The 25,510-nt window shown below is 40.6% G+C and overlaps 1 protein-coding gene across 5 annotated transcripts in view; it reads right to left on the bottom strand.

The window, feature by feature from the left end:
* Positions 1-25,510, bottom strand: part of slc10a7 (solute carrier family 10 member 7) — a 363,006-nt gene that overhangs the window by 229,820 nt on the left and 107,676 nt on the right. For all 5 annotated transcript variants that reach the window (XM_080193167.1, XM_080193159.1, XM_080193182.1 and 2 more), the window contains one exon: positions 4,992-5,030. In XM_080193167.1, coding sequence (XP_080049293.1) covers positions 4,992-5,030 — 39 coding nt within the window. The remainder of the gene's footprint in view (positions 1-4,991; positions 5,031-25,510) is intronic.

Genomic DNA, 25,510 nt, shown 5'->3' with positions numbered 1-25,510 from the left:
CCAATAACTTGACTCTTCCCTGCCCTCAGATAGTTTGATGAATGCCAAGGTTTTACCTTGGGGATTGACAGAAGCTATTTGCCAGTGCTTTTATATAGAGTTAGGTGTGCCTTAATTGGCTGTCTTTTAATAAAGAACAAAGAACAACCCAGCACGGGAAACAGGCCCTTTTGCGCCAGAGGCCCAGCAATTTCATCTTTCACCTCCCTAAGCAGCCTGGGATAAATACCATCAGGCCCCGGAGCTTTATCCGTCCTTACGCTACCTAAAAGCCCTAGCACTTCCTCCCTCGTAATAGATATTTCCTGCAGCTGATCCTCAGCTCCCTCTAACAGACCGCACGATTCCGAACCCCTCTCCTTCGTGAATACTGACGCAAAGTATTCATTCAGGAGCTCCCCCATTCCCTCCGACTCAATACATATCTCCCCACTTTTGTCCCTAAGAGGACCAATTTTCCCTCTAACTACTCTCTTGTTGAATTAATTGTTGAATGTTGTTCCTAATTTGTCTATTGACAGTATACATTTCTTGTTAAGAGATGATTTGGTTAGGGGTAAGGTATTGCTGCCTACAATGGTTTGAGAAAGCTCGCAAGGGCATCTACTAGTTGTTCAAGCTGAAATTGTGCAGGCAAAGCCGAATGACTCAAAATAATCCATGACTTTCTGTATGAAAAGTGGAATTAATATTGTGCTAAAGATGTTTCCAAAGATTCAGAAACTCAAGTGTGGATGTTAAAAGGAAAATGGATTATCAGACTGAAAAGAAAATGTTAAAGATGAAATAAAGCCACTTGAATAAAAAACGCAGGAAAAGTATGAGCCAAATGCTGCAAAACAGCTAGCAACAAATATCAAAGTTAATGATGATAAAGAGTGATAGAGAGTGGAAAAACTGACACTATAGAGCTGCAAGGAGGATACAAGTTCTTGCATGTGAATTAAAACCTCAAAAGTTAATCACTCTTGCCACAATGGAATTAGACAAAGCTTGAACATGATTCAAAGAGAAGAAAAGCAAAATGAAATCGAGAAAATTTATGAACCAGTAAATAGGAACATTAAGCTTTCTTAGCTAAATATCAACATAACCTTAATGAAGCTCTTCAAGCTAAATAGGATTTCACATGACAGAAAAATGAACTGCTGCACAAAAGAAGGCAGTGTTAAACTGCATCTTCTGGATAAGAAAATCAGAGGGTTAAATCATGGAGAAGAACTCAAAGCTAAGAATGATTCTGAAGTTAGACAGATGAGATGAGTTCAATAGCTATGAAGGTCAACTCAGGTGTTTGGTTAAAAGTCACCACCGCCCTCAACATTTTGTCCCCCAAATCCAGTCCAGTCCAGGGATATGTCCAGTCCATGTCCAGGGATGTCCTGGACATATCCAGGATCCCAGTCAGTCACCAACAAATACACAAGATAACTGAATTATAATATGTTTGCCACAGCTGGTAATTGTGTGAACATGTGAATAAAATAGGTGGATGCTCAGCTTTTTGACTCTGGTTGGTTTCCCACAAGTGCAAGGTGCCACTGACCATATCTGGCAATCTGGATATCTCCAAAACAAACAGGAGTACTCTTCAACTCCAAGCGTTTCCGCACCACAATTTGCACCTGATATGTAACCACTAAGGGACCTTATTACAAATGTGTGCAAGGTTCACAGACAGCTGCCATGACATTTATATCCTGTGACAATCAAAACTCCCTGATCTCTTTGGATTTGGAAGCAGACTTAAGGGGTGATTTGCAAAGGAAGAGATCTTGGCTATAAATTTCACTCATGTGACCCAGCAGAAACCTGAACAAAGAAGCATAACAGTGCCACAGTGAGCTCCAACAACACTCAAGAAGCTTGACAGCATCCAAGGACAAAGCAGCCCACCTTGATTACTAACCCTTTCACAAACATTCAATCTCTCCACAGTGGCAGCTGTGTGTACATCTACAAGATGCACTGCAGGAATTCACCAAGGCTCCTTAGGTCGCACCTTCCAAACCTACTACCATCTAGAAGGACAAGAGCAAGAGATACCTAGGAACACCACAATCTGAGGTTCCTCTCCAAGTCACTCACCGTCCTGACTAATACACCACGTTCCTTCACTGTGACTGGGTCAAAATCTAGGAACTCCCACCCTAATAGCACTGTGGGTGGACCTAGAACTCAGTGACTGCAGCATTTTTAGAAGGCAATTCACCACAATATTCTGAAGGGCAACTAAGGACAGGCAATAAACGCTGATCTAGCTACATCCCATTAAAAAAATGGTATGAAATCACCAGTTGTGTAATTGAACAGGTCATCAGTACACTGAAAATGCTCTTTAGGTGTCTAGACAGATATTGTGGTGTCCTTCAGTAAAATGAATAAAATGGAATATTAAGCTTCCTTAACTGAACATCAATATAACCTTATCATACCTCCATGTGGGGGAACAACTGGGCAACAGTGACCCCAATATTAAGATTACTGCATAATGATGAACCTCAAAAAACGGGCATGTCGTCAAATTTCTTAGCCAATACTTCCAGGCTTTTGCCTTCAAAATCTCTCCATCTTCACGGCAAGGAAGGCATTAATACTGATGATGATTTCTACCACTTTCTCCAGGACAAATTAGAGTTGGGCAATAAAGCTGAGCCAGCGATACCCATATCGCATGCAAGAATTAAAAAAATTACTTGATTTTGTCTATTAATATAATGGAATAAATATTTACAAATTTTCCAAAATTATAATTTTCATTATAAAAATATGCTGGTGTATCAATTATTTCAAAGTTAGTTTCACAATTATACAGCAATATCATTCTCAATTTTTTAAGAAACATATCTTAAACATCAAGAATAAATCAAATGAAGTAACCGTTGAAAAGCTTGAAACACCATCTATTAAAAGAGAGTGGATCATAAAACGTCTTTCCCCTACTGGACTTTGGTCAGAGTCTGCACAGTAGCACAGGAGTTTAGACTTTGGAATAATCAGGCTTCTCAAACAAAAATTCTCATATTTCTTTCAAATTTAAATATCTCAATCCTAATATAAAGAATTCTGAATATATAAAACACCTGAGGTATACTTTTAAAAGATCATGATTTCTCCCTTTTTTCAAATCGTGAAAAATTGAATGTAACAACATCATTCAAATGAGTCTCATAATTAACTGTACAATATTTTAATGTAACAAATGGGAGTGGCATGGAACTGCTACCGTACAACCTAGCACACAATTTTAGAAATAAAATCTCAGTTATCTTATTATTTAGATCACGTATTTTTTCGACCAGAATAAAGAAAGCCATTACCCTAAAAATCAACCTGGTTCTGCCCAACAAAATTAAATTTGAGGGTTACTGACTATCACGGTAATTAAATTCATGTCACAAATTTGCAAGAAAAATGGACATGACTACTATGTTTCCCATCTACACAATTCAATTGACAAACAGTGCAATCACTACCTATTTGAAGCTGACATTCAATGGAACATATTTGGTGGAAAACATCAGTTTAATCATTCACAATAAAACCCATAATTTTAAACCATAGTTTGCTCAGGACTCACCTTCACAGCCAAGGTACTAGCCATTTAAATGCTTTGATTTAATTGTTGGTCAAAAAGATTTGCAATCATTCTTTTATTGTCACAGTTGCATCTAAAAGTATTAGTGATCAAGCTTAAGTTTGCTGTTTATACATTTAGCGTTCTCTGTCTAAAATAATTAGTAATTGTGGAAACATTCACAACAGAAACAAAATTCCCATCAATGCAACAGTTAGAAAAATATTATACACCATGTGTGAAGGTTCTACCTTCCATAACTTGGATGTAAAAGGATACAAACAGATTTGATTAGCTAACCATTTCACAGACTATAATTGATCTGCCATCAAATATTATTAAGGCACATCAAAGAGAGAAATCAAATCATTTATTCTAATCTACTTTATTGTAAAACAACATGTGTAAAATGAAGGGGAGGGGATAATGAAATTATGTTTCTAACTTAAAGCAATTCTCTGTGGCACAATACAAAGAAACGAGAGAGTCTGGAATTTATGTAAATTGTATTCATCTATCAAATATAACTAGGGCATTTATATTAAAAATGTTCTGTTATACAGCAATCAAACATCAGTATGGTTAAAGGTTTGTATAATATTTGTCTCCTGACTTTTTCTTGAGCAAAGAACTTTTAACCCCAATCTATAAGTAGAAAGTAAAAACACTTGCAGACACGCACACACATTTGAATTATCATTTCCCGTAGTAGCAGTGGGTCATGATTTATTTTCCAAATATCAATCCCTCAGTATTCAGTAACTAGCATTTGATGAACCTCATAAAAATGACCTATATATTGATACATGTCTCTATCTAATCTTACCTATAACGAATTGCCATTCTGTTTTAAAAAATTCTAAAGACTTTAAAATGCAGTGAGAAACTATGGAAAGATAGTTTTACACTATAGAGTAAGCTGTGAGGCATTTCAGAATTGCATTCTAGTAAACATTAATGGCCAGAAGAAAGCTATGCCTTATTACTCTATTAAAATAGTCTCAATAACTGTAATACAGCAATCTAAATTTTGTCATTGCAACATTCATTTGAAATGATAATTAGGAAGGGGAGGCAAAAGGTTCAAGTAATAGTATGGTGAATACTAATAAAATATTTGCAGAAAGGAACTTGAATTATTTTAAATCTGATTATAATTTAAAGAATACCAATGTGCAATTCTATTCATTAATGGAGCTAGTACAAAATGCAAAGGTAAAAGTGAACTAAAACTTAAAACAGAATGTATCTTGTGAAATATGCCTTTAATAATATGGAAACTAGTCAATAGAATCCATTGTTGTGCTTTTGTTCATTTTGTAAATAACTCAGTAATAAATAGTTAAACGTTACAATTTAACAAAGCTTACAAATTTGTATTTTTAATATTGTCACTTAATACTTCCAATCTTACCAGAAAACTTCCAAAAGCAGAATTGAAAATGGCAGCTGCCTGTAAAACAAGATTGGATTTTTTGATTATTACATTTATCACTCCATACTGCTAAATTACATTTGTAGTATTTTAACTTGTCAACCACAGCAAATGCTTGTATCATACTAAAATTAACCTCGTAAACACAAAAATACATATAATTATCGTTGATACTGACAATCAGACAGAAAGAACTACAATACAGGACAGTACCACGGCACTAGCAAATATTGTATGTAACAAATTTCAGATCCTTCCAATGAAACTATTCTTGCAAAATAAGTAATAGCAAACATATGGTGCAAGTCTTAAAAAGATGCAGAGACTAAACAGTACAAGTATTTGAACCTCACACAGTCAAGCAATATACAATATCACAATAATGAAGATAACATGCCCTGCAAATCCATTGTGATCCCTCAAAGCCAGGGAGGTGAAAGCTATGTCACTCCACCAAGAAATTAAGTAAAATGCATCAAATATTAGTACTATTTATATGCAAAACATCATAAACAACAAAAGATGCCAATACGTACAAGAAATTTTAAATCAGAACTAATCCAAAGCCATATTTAAAAGACAAAGCCAAAGCTACATACTGCTTCCATAGAGGAAATCATAAGACTGAATAGATAATACAATCTCTAGCTCTAGAGTATGAGCTTTCTTACTCATGTTCATAATTAATTCAAGAACACTGATAATTTCATTAGATTTTTCCAGACTGATCAATAAATGATTGCAATGGACTACAGTTTCACTGTGCCTTAAATATCACAGTAACAACAGATAAATAACTTCTACTCACTGTCAAAGATATAACATATGGTATTTCCTGCCACACAGACGCAATTTCAATACCCTGATAAAGATGTTGGCTGCAATTCTTCTGAATTGGGACTGAATAAGTGCCTATGCTAGTAGGAAAGCCAGAGCGTTTCCTGCTGACACTATCAATGATCTGCACTCACAATTCAGAATATGTTAACGGGCCAGTTCTCCCCTCATGTGTTTCACTCTGAAATTCCGATGCCTGGTGCCCAATTCGCTGCGTTCGGGAGTGAGACAAAGGCAGGCCTCCAGAATTCATAGTGCTGGATGACAGAAAGGCTTCTCTAGCTCGCTCCAGCTGACCTCCAGCCCATGCAGTGGCCCAGGGACCAATGAAGACTCTGAAGGAGGAGGAAGTGCTGGAATCCAGCCCAGGGCCTTCAACCATAGAGACTCAAGTCATTACCAGTCCTTCTGACTCCCGCCTTTCTGATAGTGGCATTTCTCCTGGGCAGCAGGCAGAAGAGGATGGCACATTGTCACTTGTGACACTTGAAAAAAAATCAGCCAATCCCTTGCAAGTCCAGGTTCTCCAGAGGATGCCCACCATGGGCATCACAAACTAGATGGCTTGGTCATCTACAATCCGCCTCCACCTCTGACGTGCAATCTGGGAATACACTTAGAAGGAGTGGGTGGGAATGAAAGAAGAGGAAGATAATGGATCATTAAGTTGGCACAGGTGAAGTTTCACATTTGTAATTAGGGGGAAGGGGACACCACTTGTACACTAATCAATAAACACATCACCTCAGACTGACCTATCAATGTTATGTTCATCCCTTAAGGGGAGGGAAATAGGAGAGGGGGCTATATTGACTGCTTGGACCTCTGATCTTTCCAGAGGGCCTCCAAACTCATTCCTAATTAGGGGTATTGAGAACAACAAAGTTATACACTTGTCTTTGACATCATCACCAATCCAGCAGCCCCATGATCTGACCCTTCAGCCATCCCACTCCTGAGTCAACTATTGTTCTGGGGACCTGGATTCAAATCCCGCCATGGCAGATGGAATTTGAATTCAATTAAAAAAAACCTGGAATTGAGAATCTACTGATGACCATGTTGACTGACAGAAAAACTTACCTAAATCACTTATGTCCTCTAGAAAAGGAAATCTACCATCCTTATCTGGTCTGGCCTACATGTGATTCAGAGCCAATGCAATGTGGTTGACTCTCAATCGCCCTCGTTGAAATGGCCTAACAAGCCACTTAGTTTCAAAGGCAATGAGGGATGGGCAATAAATGCTGGTCAGCCAGCAATGCCCATGTCCCACTAATGAATTTAAAAACCTACTGTTACGTGGAATAGAGTGAACTCCTCCCTAGAAGACAACACCCGGATGGCAGAACCCCAAGGTGACAGATAACAACTTATAATGGACTCAATTTTCATTGGAAGGGAGGTTGTTTGCTGCTGTATTAAGGAAGGTATCTTTGCTGCTGACTGTTGTTTTAATAATTTATCATTGTGAAATTATAATGGGCACAAACTTACTGGCCGTTTATACCACACTTCCGCTGCGGCGAAGTCAGAAAATTTGGCGCCATGCCAAATCTCTGTTCACTGTACCAGGATGGGAAAATTCCACCAGCATGAATGGCCACAACTTTCTGGCCAATGTATTTAGAGTGTAATTTGTAATGTACTTTGATTGTTGATAAATTGTTAAAATAAAAAGAGAGGGTTTGCACATGAGCCACAGCCATACCTGAAAGTGCAAGATTCCAAATAAGCCTGGCAATCCCACTGAGTAGAAGGAGGTCATAGAGATGTACCAATAAGACAGGGTCACTGACTGAATCTTGGGCAGGCCGAGCGTACCAATAGATTCCTTTGAGAGTAATGCAGACTTGCAGATGGAGTCAGTGCATAACATTATCATTGGGAAGGAGACATCACAGGCGAAACATGCAACTGACACTAAGATACCTGACGCCAGGTCAGTTGCCTGAGAGTGGCAATTTAGCGGTTTCTCAGAACTCATCCTCCATAGCGTGAGGACATTCATCCAGGCCACTCCAGTGTCCCAGGGTTGGGGGAAACTAGCATAGGCATCACTATTCAGAGGTGCTTAGCAAAACCCATCCCACACGTCCCAGTATAATTTTCAAGTAGCGACTTACTTCCTTGCTCCCCTTCAGTGCTCAGTCTGCCAGGTCCCTGCACCAATTCACACCTGCATGATTTCCAGCTGGAGGGGCAGGAGCGTCTCAAGCAGCTGTTGAATCAGCAACCTAGCCCAATAATGAGATGCTAAGGAGTCCACTGAATATTTATAGGTTTCTCACCCGCTCTGACTGGGAACTCGATCAGGATTGGCAGCGCAGCCTACAAGGGTTACAACAGGTTGCCAATCAGCACGAAACCCATTTTTCCACTGACTGTCAATTCTCCGGGCTACTGCGATACTTGCTGGGAACTAGTCAACCCAATGTATTGAATTAAACAATATTGCAATTTAGAACTGTTCTTCATTTGTTTTACATTCTCCAAAATAAATATGTCATCCAAAGTATATTTTCCTAATTTCTACAAAGTGTTCAGCAGGGATGATGGCCTAGTAGTATTTATCCCCTGATTATTAATCCAGAAACTCAGCTAATGTTCTGGGAACTTGGGTTTGAATCCCAAGATGGTGGAATTTGAATTCAGTAAAAAATGTCTGGAATTAAGAATCTACTGATGACCACGAAAGCATTGCCAATTGTCGGAAAAGCCATCTAGTTCACTAATGTCTTTTAGGGAAGGAAATCTGCCCTCCTTACCTGGTCTGGCCTATATGTAACTCCAGGGCCACAGCAATGTGGTTGATAGTCGACTCCCTCTGAAATGGCTGAGTGAGGCACTCAATTCTGAGGGGTAATTAGGGATGGGCAATAAATGCTGGCCCAGCCAGTGATGCCCACGTCCCAAGAATTAAAAAAAAGTGGAGAAGAGGCAACTGTGCATCTCACAAGCACCACAAAGCACAAAATTACTATGTACATGAAAGATTAAACTTTTAACAAAGTGGTCATAAAACAATTAAAGTTTAAAATTAATTTATTAATGTCACAAGTAGGTTTACATTAGCACTGCAATGGAATTACTACGAAAGTCCACTAGTCGTCACATTCCGGCACCTGTTTGGGTACACTGAGGGAAGACTTAGCATAGCCAACGCACCTAACCAGCATGTCTTTCAGACTGTGGGAGGAAACCAGAGTACCCAGAGGATACCCATGCAGACAACAGAGAACGTGCAGATTCCACAAATGACCCAAGCCAGGAATTGAACCCGGGTCCCTGGTGCTGTGAGGCAGCAGTGCTAACCATTTTGCCACCGTGCCACCCTCAGTGAATGTCAAGGAATTCTGGCAGTTAATTAATCAGAGTTTTTTGCAGGATTAAAGATCTCATAGTAAAGAATTGTTCAGGAAAGAGTGATCATAACATAATAACATTTCACATTTAATTTGAGTGAGAAAAGTAGGCCCATAACTAGATACTTAAGCTTAAATAAAGGCAAAAAAGGTATAAAGAAGAATAGGCTAAAATGAACTCAGTAAATTGTTTAGAAGGGAAATAACAGAGAATAACAGTGGCAGTCATTTAAAGAAATATTTCAAACTCTCAACAAATACATATTCCGTTCATAAAGAAGATGCTTTTAGGAGGATGCACTATCTATAGCTAACAAATTAAATTAAAGGTGACATCAAATTGAAAGAAAAAACATGCAAATGAGAAGATTAGTAATCGGCTGGAAGATTGGAAACATTTGAGAAACCAGCAAAAGATGTCTAAAAAAAAGTAGAAGGAGAAATTGGAGTATTAGCGAAAACTAGCAAGCATTATAAAAACAGCCATTAAAGGCTTCTACATGTATAGTAGATGAACAAGAGTAGCTCAAGTGAGCATCTGTTCCTTAGAGGGTGAGACTGGGGAATTAATAACAAGAAATGAAGAAATGGCGCAAGTTTTAAACAAGTATCTTGTATCTGTCCTCACAGTAGAAGACTCGGAGAGCATACCAAGAACAGTAGACAATCTAGAGTTAGAAAGGAGAGAAGAATCTAAAACAATTACTATCACTAGAGAAAAATAATGGGAAAACTGACACAACTTAAGGCCAACAAGTCCCCTGGGGTCTTAAAAGTAATGGCTGCAGAGAAAGTGAATGAATTAGTTGCATCCTTCCAAAATTCACTAGTTTTTGAAAGGCTCCCTGCAGACTGGAAACTCACTAATGTAGCACCACCATTCAAGAAAGGGAGAAAAGAGAAAGCAGGAATCTATAGGTGGCTGGTATAAAGTCTGTCATTGGGAAATTTAAGAGGTAGGACATATGGAAAATCATAATACTGTTGGACACAGTAACAATGGTTTTATGAAAGGGAAATCATGTTTGACAAATTTTAGGGTAAATGCATGTGGTTGTGGGGATAGAGCCTAGGTAGATTGTGGTCGGTGCAGACTTGATGGGCTGCCTCCTTCTGCACTGTATGATTCTATGAAATTTATTAGAGTTCTTAGAGGATATAACAAACAAGATAGAAATGAGGAACCAGCAGATGTAGCGTATTTGCATTTCCAAAAGACACTCAATAAGGAGCTGCGTAAAGATGAGAACTTGTGGTGTTGAGGCAATAGATTAGCATGGGCAGAAGACTGGTTAACTAACAGGCAACAGAAAATCGCAGTAAATGGGTAATTTTCAGGAGGATAAACTGTAACTAGTGGAGAAACACAGATCGGTACTGGGACCTCAACTACTTATGATCTCTATTAATGACTTGTAAAACCAACTGTATTGTAGCCCAAATCTGTTGACAATGGAACAAAGAACAAAGAAAATTACAGCCCTTTGGTCCTCCAAGCCTACACCGACCACGCCGCCCAACCGAACTAAAACCTCCGACTTTTCCGGGGGCTATATCCCTCTATTCCCATCCTATTCATGTATTTGTCAAGATGCCCTTTAAAAGTCACTATCGTATTTGCTTCCACTACCTTGCCCGGCAGTGCAATTCAGGCACCCACCACCCTCTATATAAAAAACTTGCCTTGTACATTTCCTTTAAACCTTGCCCCATGCACCTTAAACCTATGCCCCTGAGTAACTGACTTTTCCACCCTGGGAAAAAGCTTCCGACTATCCACTTTGCCCATGCCCCCAGTAATCCTGTTGCCCCTCAACTTCCGTTGTTCCAGAGAGAACAAACCAAGTTTCTCCAACCTCACCTCATAGCTAATGCCCTCTATAACAGATAACATTCTGGTGAATCTTTTCTGCACTCTCTCCAAAGCCTCCACATCCTTGAACACTATATTCCAAGTGTGGCCTAACTAAGGTTCTAAAAGCTGCACATAACTAGCCAATTTCAAAACTCAGTGCCCCAGCTGATGAAAGCAAACATGCCATATGTCTTCTTGACTACCTTCTTTACCTGCGTTGCCATTTTCAATGACCTATGTACCTGTACACCAGATCCTTCTGCCAATCAATACTCTTCAGAGTTCTGCCATTTACTGTACATTTCCTATCTGTATTAGGTCTTCCAAAATGTATTACCCCACATTTGTCCGGATTAAATTCCATCTGCCATCTCACCGCCCAAGTCTCCAACTGATCTATATCCTTCTGTATCCTCTGATGGTCCTCATCGCTATCCGCAATTCCACCAACATTTGTGTTGTCTGCAAACTTACTAATCAATCCAGTTACATTTTGCTCTAAATCATTTATATAAATTACAAACAGCAAAGGTTCCAGCACTGATCCCTGAGGAACACCACTTGTCACAGCCCTCCATTCAGAAAAGCACCCTTCCATTGCTACCCTCTGTTTTCTATGTCTGAGCCAGTTCTGTATCCATTTTGCCAGCTCATCTCTGATCCCATGCGACTTCACCTTCTGTGCCAGTCTGCCATGAGGGACTTTGTCAAAGACCTTAATGAAGTCCATGTAGACAACATCCACTGCCGTAACCTCATCAATCATCTTCGTCACTTCCTCGAAAAACTCAGTCAAGTTACTGAGGCCCAACCTCCCCTTCACAAAACCATGCTGCCTTTCGCTAATACATCCACTTATTTCTAAGTGGGAGTAAATCCTGTCTCGAAGAATCCTCTCCAATAATTTCCCTATCACTGACATAAGGCTCACCGGACTATAATTACCTGGATTATCCTTGCCACCCTTCTTAAACAAAGGACCAACATTGGGTATTCTCCAAACTTCTGGAACCTCCCTGTAGCCAGTGAAAACACAAAGATTTCTCTCAAGGTCTCAGCAATTTCTTCCTTTGCCTCTCTCAGTACTCTGAGGTATATCCCATCAGGTCCTGGGGACTTGTCTACCCCAATGATTCTCAAGAATTCCAATACCTCCTCCTTTTTGATCTCAACATGATCCAAACTATCTACACACACTTCTTCAGACTAATCAGCCACCAAGTCCTTCTCTTTGGTGAATACTGATCATTTAATACCTCACCCATTTCCTCTGGCTCCACACACAGATTCCTTCCCTCGTCCTTGAGTGGGCCAATCCTCTACGTATATATATTTTACATACATATATATATATAAACCAATTTCCCTTAATCCTGTTGGCCAATTACTTTTTGTGACCTCTTTTAGCCCTCCTTAAAAAAAATACTTTCCTTGTATTCCATACTTGTTTCCTATGTTCCCAGCCTCCTCACCTTGACAAATGCTTCCTTTTTCTCTCTGACAAGGCTCACAATATCTCTTGGTATCCAAGGTTCCTGAAACTTGCCATACTTATCCTTCATCCTTACAGGAATGTGCCGGTCCTGAATTCCTATCAATTTGCACTTGAAAGCCTCCCACATGCCAGATGTTGATTTGCCCTCAAACACCAGCCCCCAATCTGCATTCTTCAGTTGCTGTCTAATATTGTTGTAATTAGCCTTTCCCCGTTTTAGCACCTTTACTTGAGCACTATACTTATCTCTATCCATCAGTACCTTAAAACTTACTGAATTGTAGTCACTGTTCCCGAACTGCTCCCCTACTGAAACGTTGACCACCTGACGAGGCTCATTCCCCAGTACAAGGTCCTGTATGGCCCTCCCCTTCCCTACTTGGATTATCTACATACTGTTTCAAGAAGCCCTCCTGGACGCTCCTTATAAACTCTGCCCCATCCAAGCCCCCAGCACCAAATGAGTCCCAGTCAATATAGGGGAAGTTAAAATCACTCACCACAATAACCCTGTTACTTTTACCCCTTACAAAAATCTGCCTACATATCTGTTCCTCCATCTCCTGCTGGCTGTTGGGAGGCCTATAGTAAACTCCCTGCCATACCTTTCCTAATCCTGAGCTCTACCACTATTGCCTCGCTGTATAAGCCCTCCGAGGTGTCCTCCCGCAGTACAGCTGTGATTTCCCTTAACCATTGGTTCAACTTCCCCACCCCTTTTAAATCCTCCTGTAGCCCACCTGAAACATCTGTATCCTGGAATATTAAGGTGGCAATCCTATCCTTCCCTTAACCAAGTCTCTGTAGTGGCAACATTATAGGTAAGCAAGTTATGAGGATGGTACAAAGAGATTGCAAGGGATACATATAGGTTGAGTGAGTTAGTTAAGTGATTTTACTTCCTCTTTTGCAGGCCACTTAACACGTTTGAGGAAACCACAGCTGTCAATCAAGCTTGGAATGTTTATAAAGACATTAAGCTATCAATCAAAGCCTATTTTCAAATGACTGTACTGTGAAATTGAATGAGATCAATGGAATAGAGAAGGTTCCAAAAGACTTCAGCTTTTTAGGAAGGCTCAGAGACTTCATATAAAAGCTGTGTAAATAGAATCAGGCTGAGTGAACAGAGTGCTGCCACGATTTAAAAGCCTTCTAGGTGACCAGGGGTCATGGAGATTAATGACCAGGGCATTTCAACTTTTTCACAGATGATAGGCAGGAATGAAGATGTTGAGCAGAGAGCTGCCCGAAATCAACTTGTCAGGAGTGATCTCCCAGAGTTAGAAAGGGCAGTCCAGTCACAGGACCCTCATCTCACAGGACAGTGCTGAGATCAACATCTTGACCCTAGCCTGAACTCACCTAAATCCCAGGACCCTTGGGAAACACTCCCACTGCAACCTGGTACTGGCAGAGGAGCAAATGGTCACTGGATCTATCTTCTTGCACCCCCTTGGATACCTCTCCCCAATGGGATCCAATACTCTAGCTGCATGTTGGTCATCATCAGCACCAAAAACTGCCCAGTGCATTTCCAGCTAGGGAGGTAGATGCATGGCGGGAGGCTATTGAACGGGCCATCCAGCCTGCTAACTGTTTGCATCGTTTTTGGATTCCCACGCAGGGCAGGTTGGGTGAATCGTGATTTCCTTCACACCCAGCAGGAACTCTGATTTTTGGCTGATTCTCCATTCAGTGGGGCATTGGGATTCCCACAGGTTATCCAATGATGCTGGGCAATCTCCCCCCCCCATATATTTGACCTTCAGTGTACAAAATGTGAAGAAAAATGATATTCAGCATGTAGCTTCACAAAAGACACTTTCACAAAAGACAACGGCCAGAATTTCATCTGCTCCTGCCAACAACGCACACCTGCACAGGTTTCCGGTGGCATGGGGTGGAGTCAATGGGAAATCCCATTGACAGCGATGGGAACAGAAGATTTCATCACCAGACAATAGCACACAACCTTCCACAATGAGAAACACACTGCGGGAGGTCAGTGAATCCCGTCCAGTAAAAAAAATCAAATGGTTAAGGAATGTCTTATGCCTCAGTTGATAATCTACATTTTTTCAAAGCTTTGCAATCAAAACCAAAAATAAGTAACATTAGGTAGTATTTGAATTTTTAAAAATTCTGAAGATTAATAAATGGATAGTATACCCTAAATGCAGCAAGCAAGTAAAAGTGAAACTAAGCAACATTTAATATCCTACAGTTTTTTTTTAAGCACTGAAAGCTCAATCTAGGCAAGACCCTTCACAAAAGAGGCAATAGATTAAACTTCTTGCTAATGTGTGCTAAATTGAATCAGGTGTCCTGATCTCTTAAGGAAATTAAGTCCTTTTTGTGGAAGTGGCTTTAATGAGAACAGAGTCTGCCGACATTGATAAATGGGATTGACACCAGAGAGAACATGTAAGCAGGACAATATCTGCATGTTACACTATTGCTGACTATTTTTCACTTACTATCTGAAATTACCCCATTATCTCATATGGGACATATTAATCACAAATTTAGATGCTGCACATGATTTATCTGTATATTCTGCAGATGGTGCCAGTCAATAACAAAAATATTCAAAAGCTACACTTTGTTTGTTTTAGTTTTGTGTGCACCCATTATTTACCAAAATAAATATTAAACAATGTTAATTTTCCAGATAACTTTATAAGAAGTGTTATACTCAGTAATTACAACATTACTCTGATAAGCATGGACACATTAAGAACAAAGCATGCATATGCTCATCAGGAAATATAATCTAAAAGCACAACTAAAGTCTGTTTAATAATTTGCACATCTAATCAGCAAAGTGGTCACAGTATTAAGTGCCATAAGCAGTTAATTTATGTGTCAAAGGGACTAATTTTAAAAATGTGAGGATGCAAACACAAATCACAAAGATTAAATGAACATTGAGGCTTCAGACCCAACTAATGAGCATTGCCTACAGGCTAATAACAGCCTGTATTCATTATTTTACTGAATTTTACTGAGCTACCAAAAGCATAAAATAAACATAAATAAAAGGAAGAGTGAGTTTGAGTTGTGTTGTGACCATTTATTACCTCCTCTCCTTCTACAAGGGATAGTTTGCAAACTATTACTTAAAATAATTCTCTATCAAAAACAGTTCCATTCTGATAGAAATGAGCTGGATTCTTCCAACCCTGTTGTGAGTTCCGTACAGTTATTATGTGACTTAAACTACTCCACTCCCTATCTGAAAAATATCTCCACTTGCAAACTTGATGAGCATCTAAAACAAAAGTCCTTTCATCCTTTTTGTTACCTAATATTAAAGGGAGTACCATTTGAGAAAGGTGGATTTTGGCAAGATTTTATTCTTGCTAATGACAGGTATCAAGGTAGATAATGATTGATGATAGGCATCTGTAGTTAAGTCACACAGCAGCAGCTGTGTGCAATACTTCACATTTTTGACTGAACATTCAATGGAAATAGCGCAGCCTACAAATATATTTTGGGCACAACAAAATAATTGCAGTCAGTTATAAATCAACAGTCCACATAAGTTGGTCAGAACATTGAATACAGGCATTGGGATGTCTTGAAGTTGTGCAAAACATTGATAAGGCTCAATTGGAATACTGTGTGCAGTTCTGGTCACCCAATTATCGAAAAAATATTATTAAACTAGAAAGAATGCATTAAAGGTTTACTAGGATGCTACTGGGACTTCATGGTTTGAATTATAAGGAGAGGCTGGATAGACTGGGACTTTTTCCTCTGGTGTGTAGAAGGCTGAAGGGCAATCTTATAGAGGTCTATAAAATAATGAGGGGCATAGATCAGTTAGATAGTCAACATCTTTTCCCAAAGATAAGGGAGTATAAAACTAGGGGGCATAGGTTTGAGGTGAGAGGGGACAGATACAAAAGATTCCAGAGAGGCAATTTTTTCACACAGAGGGTGGTGAATGTCTGGAACAAGCTGCCAGAGGTACTAGTAGAGGTAGGTACAGTTTTGTCTTTTAAAAAGCATTTAGACAGTTACATGGGTAAGAAGAGTATAGAGGGATATGGGCCAAATGTGGGCAATTGGGACTAGCCTAGGGGTATAAAAAAAAAGGTGGCATGGACAGATTGGGCCAAATGGCCTGTTTCCATGCTGTAAACCTCTATGACTATGACTCTAATAAACCAAAACTTGACAAGGTTAAGACTGCCAGAAGAATCCAGGCCAGTATTTTCCACTCCAATCCCAACCCATGGGTTCTGACGCCTCCAGGTTCCTTGACCTTGCAGTGATTTCTTGCCAGAGCAAGCAGGGCCTCAGGTGGGAAGCCCATTTTTGACCTAGTTGAGACTCATAAGTGGCTAGTTAATGGCCACTTAAGAGCCATTACCCACCCAGCCGAAATTTTCGTGGAAATAAAGGATAGTTGAATCTCGGGTGGGAAGGGAGTGAGGGAGTGTCTTCACTAGAAGTCCCCTTCTGACTGGTGACTTACAGACCCTCCCCAACCAGCCTATCTCTCGAGAATCTCTCTCGCATCCCGCCATGCTTTTCCTAACCTCCCTGCCCTGAACTTCTGCCACTTACCTTGTCCTCCAATTCCCAGCACCTTGTGTCCGACAGCTCTGCAGAGTGCCTCTTCTGGCTGCTACAGCACTGTTGCTGGAGAGCTGCTGGCCAATCTGATTAGTTGGCAGCACTCCAAGACAGGACTTCCTCCTAAGTGAGAGCAGAAGTCCCACCATATGCCAATCAAAACTCATCAGAGCATAATATGGCATTAGGGCTGCTGGAGTCACCTGGAACCTCACCATCCTAAAAATTCAAGCGCCCGAGTTTTAGTAGAGAAAGGTTAATTTTTTTGTGCAACTTCTTTGGTTGCCTCCACTGTTTGCGGGCCAGCCTGATGGAGACGGTAGGTCGGAAAAGGCAGTGATCAGTTCAGCAGCCTTTGGTACCTGTCATGGTGAGAGATATGGACATCTCTGCAATCTCTTGCTTGAATGATAATGTAGTCCAGCAAGTGCCAGTGTTTAGACGATTGACCTTGCCATAAAGTCTTGTGCTCGTCTTGCTGATGGAATACAGTGTTGGTTATGACAAAGTCATGTTCTAAACATTGCATCAAGAAGAGGACTGCAGTGGAGCTTGCTTTCCTTACTCCTTTCATGTTTATCACATCCTTCCAGATTTGCAACCTAACCAACTCTGATGTTGACATACTCAAAGAGGATCTGTTTGTCACCCACTGAGACTCGGGTTAGGGATTGCTCAAGGTTGGTGTAGAATCCGTCCTTGTCAGTTGTGTCAAGAGTAGGTGTACATATGATGATGACAGTGTCATTTTGATACCTCATTAGGGTGAAATGGGCAATCAGGAAGCACTTGCTTATCCCACAGGGGGAGCTGGTGAGGTGCCAGACAAGCTCATTTCTGTTGGTAAAGCCCATCCCATGGCATATGAGAAATCGGGCCTTTCGCTATATACTGGTAAAACTAAGATCCTCTTTCCAACCAGTTCCCACAGCAAAAACATTTCCCCAACCTTGATTAATATCAACAGAGGGAGCCTGGAAATGTGAAAATTCTCCACAGCTTAGGAGCCTCCACTCAACAAGGCAGACATAGTATTATGGTTCAGGCCAGAAACTCCAAAGTGTTTTATAGAGCCTGCTGGATCATCTTCTATTTTGCCATGATAAGCAAGATATGTATCGTTTCAGGTATGATTCAAATGACCCACTGGGGAAGTTTTTAATTAAACAAAGTTTAATTCATATATGTATGGAAAGAAAATTCGCAATAACATTTACTGATTACAAAAACAAAACAACCACGATAATGTATAACCCTTAGCAAATATATCCAAGATATTCCAATCAAACCAAAACCTTCCACAGACAAAATCCTTTAAACAAGTTCAACACAGCAACGTCTAATGCTCATGTCAGACTGGAACTGAGTCCCTTGGTTGAAGAACTGAAAACTCTCAGTCTTCTTAGTTTTATTAGCCCTCTTGACATACCCAGAACTAGTTGAAGTCAGAACAGCTTCCCAGAACCCCAGATAAACTCTGGTCAAGCCACTAAAAGCAAATTCTCCCCTTCAGAAAGACAAGATCTTGTTTTCAGAGAACTAGTAGAATTGCTAGATAAAACAGGGAGAGAGAAACACTTCTAAAACTCAAACCTGCAACTCTAAACTGAAAACAAAAGAGCTCCTGTCACCTGACTTGCTAACCAGCTTTCCTCCTAACAATGCAGGGCCATAAAACTAATCCCAGAGTAAACATAAACAACCCTTATTTAAACCACTTGAGTAGCAATTAAAGGACTCCTCATTGACAGCCTGGCACCAAAGATATCAGCTAAGGCTGTAAGCTGCAGAGAGCACGATTAAAAAAAAATCTTTCTTAAAGTTACACTAACATCACACCTAACCCCTTAATAAAAAAATGAACCACCAATATTCAAAGATGGTTTCATTTTTAAAACCCTTTCAGTTTCACATTACTATTACTCCACAATATACGTCCATTTTACAAAAATCAAAACATGCAAATGTAATAGTAATATAGTCCATTTCAGTCCTTGTCTCCCACCATCAAACATTCCTTCTTCTTTAATCATATTTGGTACAAACTGCTTTAGGGAGGGGCCCTGTGCAATCAATTAAGACCCTTGGAAAAGGTTCCTCAAATGCTAGAATGGGTACTAAGAGTGCTACTTTTATCACCGCTTGAGGTTTCCTATCACCTGACATGTGTGACATGACCGATAAAATTTAACTACATCTTTGTGCAGTCCGGGCCAATAAAAATGTTTTTGTATTTTGTTTTCCTTACTCCCAAATCACTTACTGATACCTCATTTTCAATACTTCCTACTGGCAACACAACTTAATGAACTTCTGCCCACTTTTCATCCGCCTGAATATGTAAAGGTCTCCATTTCCTCATTCAGACATACTTTTTAAGGTAATAACATTCTGGTATACACAGGTTCCTCTTCTGTGTATGCTTTCTGATACAACTATTTTATTTCTATATCTTTCTGTTGCAACTCTGCCAACTTTCCCCGAACTAAAAATATCCACCTCATCCTCCACCTGTTCTTGTTCTTTTCCAATCATCTGATCAAAAATTGTTTCTGGTAAATTGAACTTCAACTTTCTTACCTTCACTCTTTGATTCCTCCTCTTGTCTTACCTGTGTCTTTGTGGCCTCGTTATTACACAATCAGGAAAAATCCCAGGATCTTTCAACAACTCAGTTATTTGCTTCTCCACTGGCTTGTCAGCCAGTGTAGGTATCACACCCACCTGTGATCCAGCTTTGTTACCCAAGATAAACTGTATTCCTGGACAAGATAATTTCTCTATTACTCCTACTATCACCACCACTCTTCACTGGACTTTCCAACCTCACCTTATATAATGGAACACGACTTTTCTCATCCTGAATGCAACATATTACTACCTTTTCTGGCAACACTCCTTCCAATCTACATAACTCCGCATCTTTTACTATTAAAGATTGACTTGCTTTCCTATCACTTAAAATTTTAACTACTTTACTTACTCCTCCTGGTACACGAGTAAACTTTATCCACATAAGTAAATTCTTTTAAAAAGATGTGGCACCTTCTTATCAACCAACTCCTGATCAAGCTGTACATTGTTTTACACCTCTTTTGCCTCAACTGGGCTTTCCTTTACCACTTTAACAAAGCTCACTGGCTTAACCTGTTTCACCATGTCAATCTTCCCAGCGCTTTTCTTAAACCACCAATACTGCGACATTGCATGGCCTAATTTATTAGTGAAAATATCTGAGGCTTTTCATTTCTCTTCCACCCATCAGTATTTTGTTTTAAATCTAAGGGAACAGTCTTTATTATTTCCCACAAGAGCTCCTTTATCTTTACCACCTAAGGATTTCTCTTTTCCTCAGTTCCTGTCCCTCACAGGCTGAAACTGATGTTGGAAACTAAAACTTTGATTTATGAACTAATTCATAATCATTTACCATTTCTGCAGCTAACCTCACAGTTTTAACTCTTTGTTCTTCTACATGAGCTCTCACTACATCAAGAAGTGAATTTTTAAATTCCTCCAAAACAATAATTTCTCTGAGAGCTTCGTATGTCTGGTCTATTTTCAAAGCCTTTATCCACCTATCAAAATTATTTTTTTTAGTCCTTTCAAATTCTATGTATGTTTGACCAGGTTCTTTCCTTAGATTTCTAAACCTTTGTCTGTAGGCTTCTGGTACTAGTTCATACGCACCTAAGATGGATTTTTTCAGCATCATACTTCCCAGATATCTCCTCTGATAGCGATGCAAACACTTTTTTAACTCTACATGCCAGCTATGTTTGGATCAGTAATATCCACGTGGTCTGTCCACATGGTCCACATTTGAGTTTCTCAAACGAAATGAAAAAGGCTTCTACATCCTTCTCGTCAAATCTCGGCAAGACTTGTACATATTTAAACAGATCCCCTTTGACTATGATGCCCTTGCTCCTTTTCATCTTCTTCATCACTATACTCAACCTGTACTTTTCCCCTTACCTCTGCAAATATTAATTGATGTTCACTTTTTATTGCCAATTTCTGAAGCTCAAATTCTTTCTTTTTTCTTTTTCCCTTGTCTGGACTTCAAGAAGTTCATTTCTTGTGCTTTTTGTTCTTCTCTTTCTCTGCTGCAATGGCCTCCCTCTCTCTGCTGCAGTTGCATCCCTTTCTTTGATTTTTGTTCTGCTATGGCTATTGTTTTTCTTTCTCCACTCTCTTTCTTTCCATTATTTCAAATTCAAGGTGCTTTAATTCTTTCTCATGTTCAAACTGTTTTAGTTCTAATTGAATTATAGCCATTTCCAATGATTTTGAATCTGTTTCTGGCAATTTTAAATGCTGAGCTATCGCCACAATTATCTCTACTTTCCTTACAGCATCAGGCAATGTCAACTACAATATTTTTGCCAATTCCAAAAGCTTTGTTCTAGTCACCTTTTGTAAACCATGACTTCCACCAGTCTAGGAACTTCTGAGCCTCTGAAAGAGCTATTATTCCATGAGGCACTCCCTCTTTAAACCTGAATAAATACAACATCTGAAAAGAAAACACAAATTTGCTCACCATGATGGGGAGAGGATGATGGAGGAGGGGAAGGGGAGGGGAGGGACAAGGACCACGGGAGGGGGGAGAAGATGCCCGGGATGCACTATTGTGCCCGCAGGAAGAAGCTGCAGGAGAGGAAGGCTGGGGGAAGGAAGAATTGGAGGGGAAGAAAGGGCCAGGGAGAGGAGGGGATCAAGGAGGAAAGAGGCAGGGAGGGCAATAACCATTTAATGTGGTATGGCAGTTTCACAGAACTCCACTTTGTTTTCATAGAAACATAGAAAAACTACAGCACAAACAGACCCTTCCGCCCACAAGTTGCGCCGAACATATTTCTACCTACTAGGCTTACCTATAACCCTCAATCTTATTAAGTCCCATGTATTCATCCAGAAATCTCTTAAAAGACCCTATCGAATTCGCCTCCGCCACCACCGACGGCAGCCGATTCCGTGCACCCACCACCCTCTGAGTGAAATGCTTACCCCTGACATCTCCTCTGTACCTACTCCCCAGCACCTTAAAACTCTGTCCTCTTGTGGCAGCCATTTCAGCCCTGAGAAAAAGCCTCTGAGAATCCACCCAATCAATACCTCTCAACATCTTATCCTTCGTCTTCCCAAGGAGAAAAGATCAAGCTCTCTCAACCTATCCTCATAAGGCATGCCACCCAATCCAGGCAACATCCTTGTAAATCTCCTCTGCACCCTTTCAATGGCTTGCACATCCTTCCTGTAATGAGGCGACTAGAAGTGAGCACAGTACTCCGAGTGGGGTCTGACCAGGGTCTTATACAGCTGTAGCACTATCTCCCGACACCTAAACTCAATTCCTCAATTGATGACGGCCAGTACACCATACACCTTCTTAACCACATCCTCTACCTGCGAAGCCGATTTGAGAGTCCTATGAACCCGGACTCCAAGATCCCTCTGAACTTCCACACTGCTAAGAGTCTTACCCTTAATATTATATTCCTTCATCCCATTGGACCTGCCGAAACAAACCGCCACATACTTATCCGGTTGAAGTCCATCTGCCACTTCTCTGCCCAGTCTTGCATCCTATCTACGTTTCGCTGCAACTTCTGACATCCCTCCAAACTATCCACAACACCTCTAACCTTTGTGTCATCGGCAAACTTACCAACCCATCCCTCTGCTTCCTCATCCAGGTCATTTATAAAAATCACAAACAGTAAGGGTCCCAGAGCAGACCCCTGGGGCACTCCGCTGGTGACCAACCTCCATGCAGAAAAAGACCCATCTACAACCACTCTTTGCTTTCTGTAGGGAAGCCAGTTCTGGATCCACAAAGCAACGTCCTCTTGGATCCCATGCCCCCTCATTTTCTCAATAAGCCTTGCATGGGGGACCTTATCGAACACCTTGTTGAAGTCCACATAAGCCATATCTACTGCTCTTCCTTCGTCAATGTGTTTAAGTCCCATCTTCAAAAAATATTTCACAAGTAGAGATACAAAGACAGCTAGATCAAAAACCGTATGAACATCAGAGTTATTGTAATCTTTCTTTAACTTATATATTGTTTGAAAAGCCACTGCCAGACTTTAAATAATACCAATCATAAAATCTGACTAAAAGAAGCAGAAATTTTAGGGCCCAAGGCCAAATCTAGGATTTTATGCAATATTCATCCTTTGATTTCGATGTTTATGAAGGAATAGTTGAAAGATTAAATCACTCTCTCAAATGGGCATGAAGCATAGTTGTCCTGATAGGAGGATCTGGGGATGGCGTAAACATGCCGTTGAAACCAGCCTCGGAGAGCTCAGATGCCATTGCACAGAATGTCCCGATCTGCTAATGAACCTGGAAACTTCCTCCCAACGCCCACAAGGAAATTGCCCCTCCCCCCACCATCATCAGCAGCATTGTCACCCCCCCATCCCCACCACAGCACACAAAAAATTATTCTGTATCCCAATATGTGACAATAATAAATCAAATGGGTGGCCAGCATGGGGGCATCAGAACCCACCCAATGAGTCCCTTGGCAGACCCCCAAAAGCATCAGAAAGCATTTGACAAAGTTGTGCGTAAAAGATTATCATGCAAGATCAAAGCGCATGGGATTGGGGGAAGTGTATTGAGAAGGATAGAAAACTGGCTGGCAGAGAGGAAACAAAGAGAAGGGATTAATGAGTCATTTTCAAATTGGCAGGCAGTAACTAGTGGGATGCCCCGGAGATTGTTGCTGGGACTCCAGATATTCACAATATATATTAATGATGTGGATGAGGGAACAAAATGTAACATCTCAAAGTTTGCAGATGGTACCATGTTGGGTGGGAGGGCGAACTGTGACAAGGCTGCAGAGATCTTTCAGCATGATCTGGACAGGTTGGGCAAGCGGGCAAATCAATGATTGATGCAGTACCATTTGGATAAATGTGAGGTTATTGACTTTGGAAGCAAAAACAAGAAGGCAGATTACTACCTGAATAACTGTAAACTGGGAGAGGGGAGTGTGCAGCAGGACTTGGGTGTCCATGTCCACCAGTCGCTGAAGATAAGCATGTAGATGCAGTGGATGGTAAAGAAGGCAAATTGTACGTTAGCCTCATTGTGAGAAGTTTCAGATACAGGAGCAGGGATATTGCAATTATGCAGGGCCTTGGTGAAGCCACATCTGGAATATGGTGTGCACTTTTGGTCTCCTTTTCTGAGAAAGGATTCAAAGGATGGTGGAACTGGCGAACGAGGGGAGATTAATTAGGTTAGGATTGTTTTTGCTGGAGTTCAGATGAATGAGGGGAGATCTCAGAGACTTATAAAATCCTAACAGGACCAAGAAGGGTAGATGTAGGGAGGTTGTTCCTGATGATGGGTGTGTCCAAAACCAGGGGTCACAATCTGGGGATTCGGTGTAGACCATTTAGGATGGAGATGAGGAGACATTTCTTCACCCGAAGAGTGGTGAGACTGTGGAATTCATTATCACAGAAAGTAGTTGATGCCAAAGCATCGAAAACATGTATTCAAGTGGCGGCTAAATATAGCACTTGGGGCGAATGGGATCAAAGGCCAAGGAGAGAAAGCAAGATTAGGCTACTGAACTGGATGATCAGCCATGATCGTGATGAATGAATGGCAGAGCAGGCCTAAAGGGCTAAATGGACTAAATGGACTCTTCCTGTTCCTATGTTTCTAGCCGTCCATAATGACACCCTTCGCAGTGCACCCCTGCACACCCTCCCCTGAATAATCACCCCCATTGCTTGGCCCCTGCCCTTGTGGTGTCCCCCACTTTTGTGTATCCCCCTAACTCTCCCCGCATAAACCCCCAGTCATTGTGCATAGCTCTCCTCACCACAGCTGCACCCCACTCATGCCCCAGCACACTTATGAAATGCTATGGCCTCTGATCTCCCCAGTGTAACCATGGCACCTGGTCCCTGCTACTGCAGAACAGTAGTGATTCTCACTGGCATGACGTCTCACCAGCAAGAGGCCAAACTTGGTAAGTACATTTAAAGGTAGGCAATCTGATGCAAATAGGCTTTGTGCCCCCATTCTCACCGCGTAAGAAAGACCAGGAAGAAAGCAACTTAATTCGCGTCAGGTGCAAATCGGAATTTTGGTCTCTCATGCTATCATCTTGGCTTGCCACGTTGATCGATCTGCATAGCGAGCTGGTAAGATCATGCCTGATGTTTCCAAAAACAGTATAATGGTTACATAAGCTTTAAAAATGTACTTTTTTAAATTAAAGTTATGACAATGTTACTCCTGTGGATTATAATGCTTCAAAACTATGCTGAATAAGGTTGAAGAGCATTTTGGTTTTTGGATTTCTTCAGTAACA

This window comes from Carcharhinus amblyrhynchos, chromosome 1 (genome assembly GCF_965287045.1).
Source record: "Carcharhinus amblyrhynchos chromosome 1, sCarAmb.v2.hapA, whole genome shotgun sequence".
NCBI classification, from domain to species: domain Eukaryota; kingdom Metazoa; phylum Chordata; class Chondrichthyes; order Carcharhiniformes; family Carcharhinidae; genus Carcharhinus; species Carcharhinus amblyrhynchos.
Note: the sequence above shows the minus strand (reverse complement) of the source record. Positions and strands in the feature narration are given on the sequence as shown.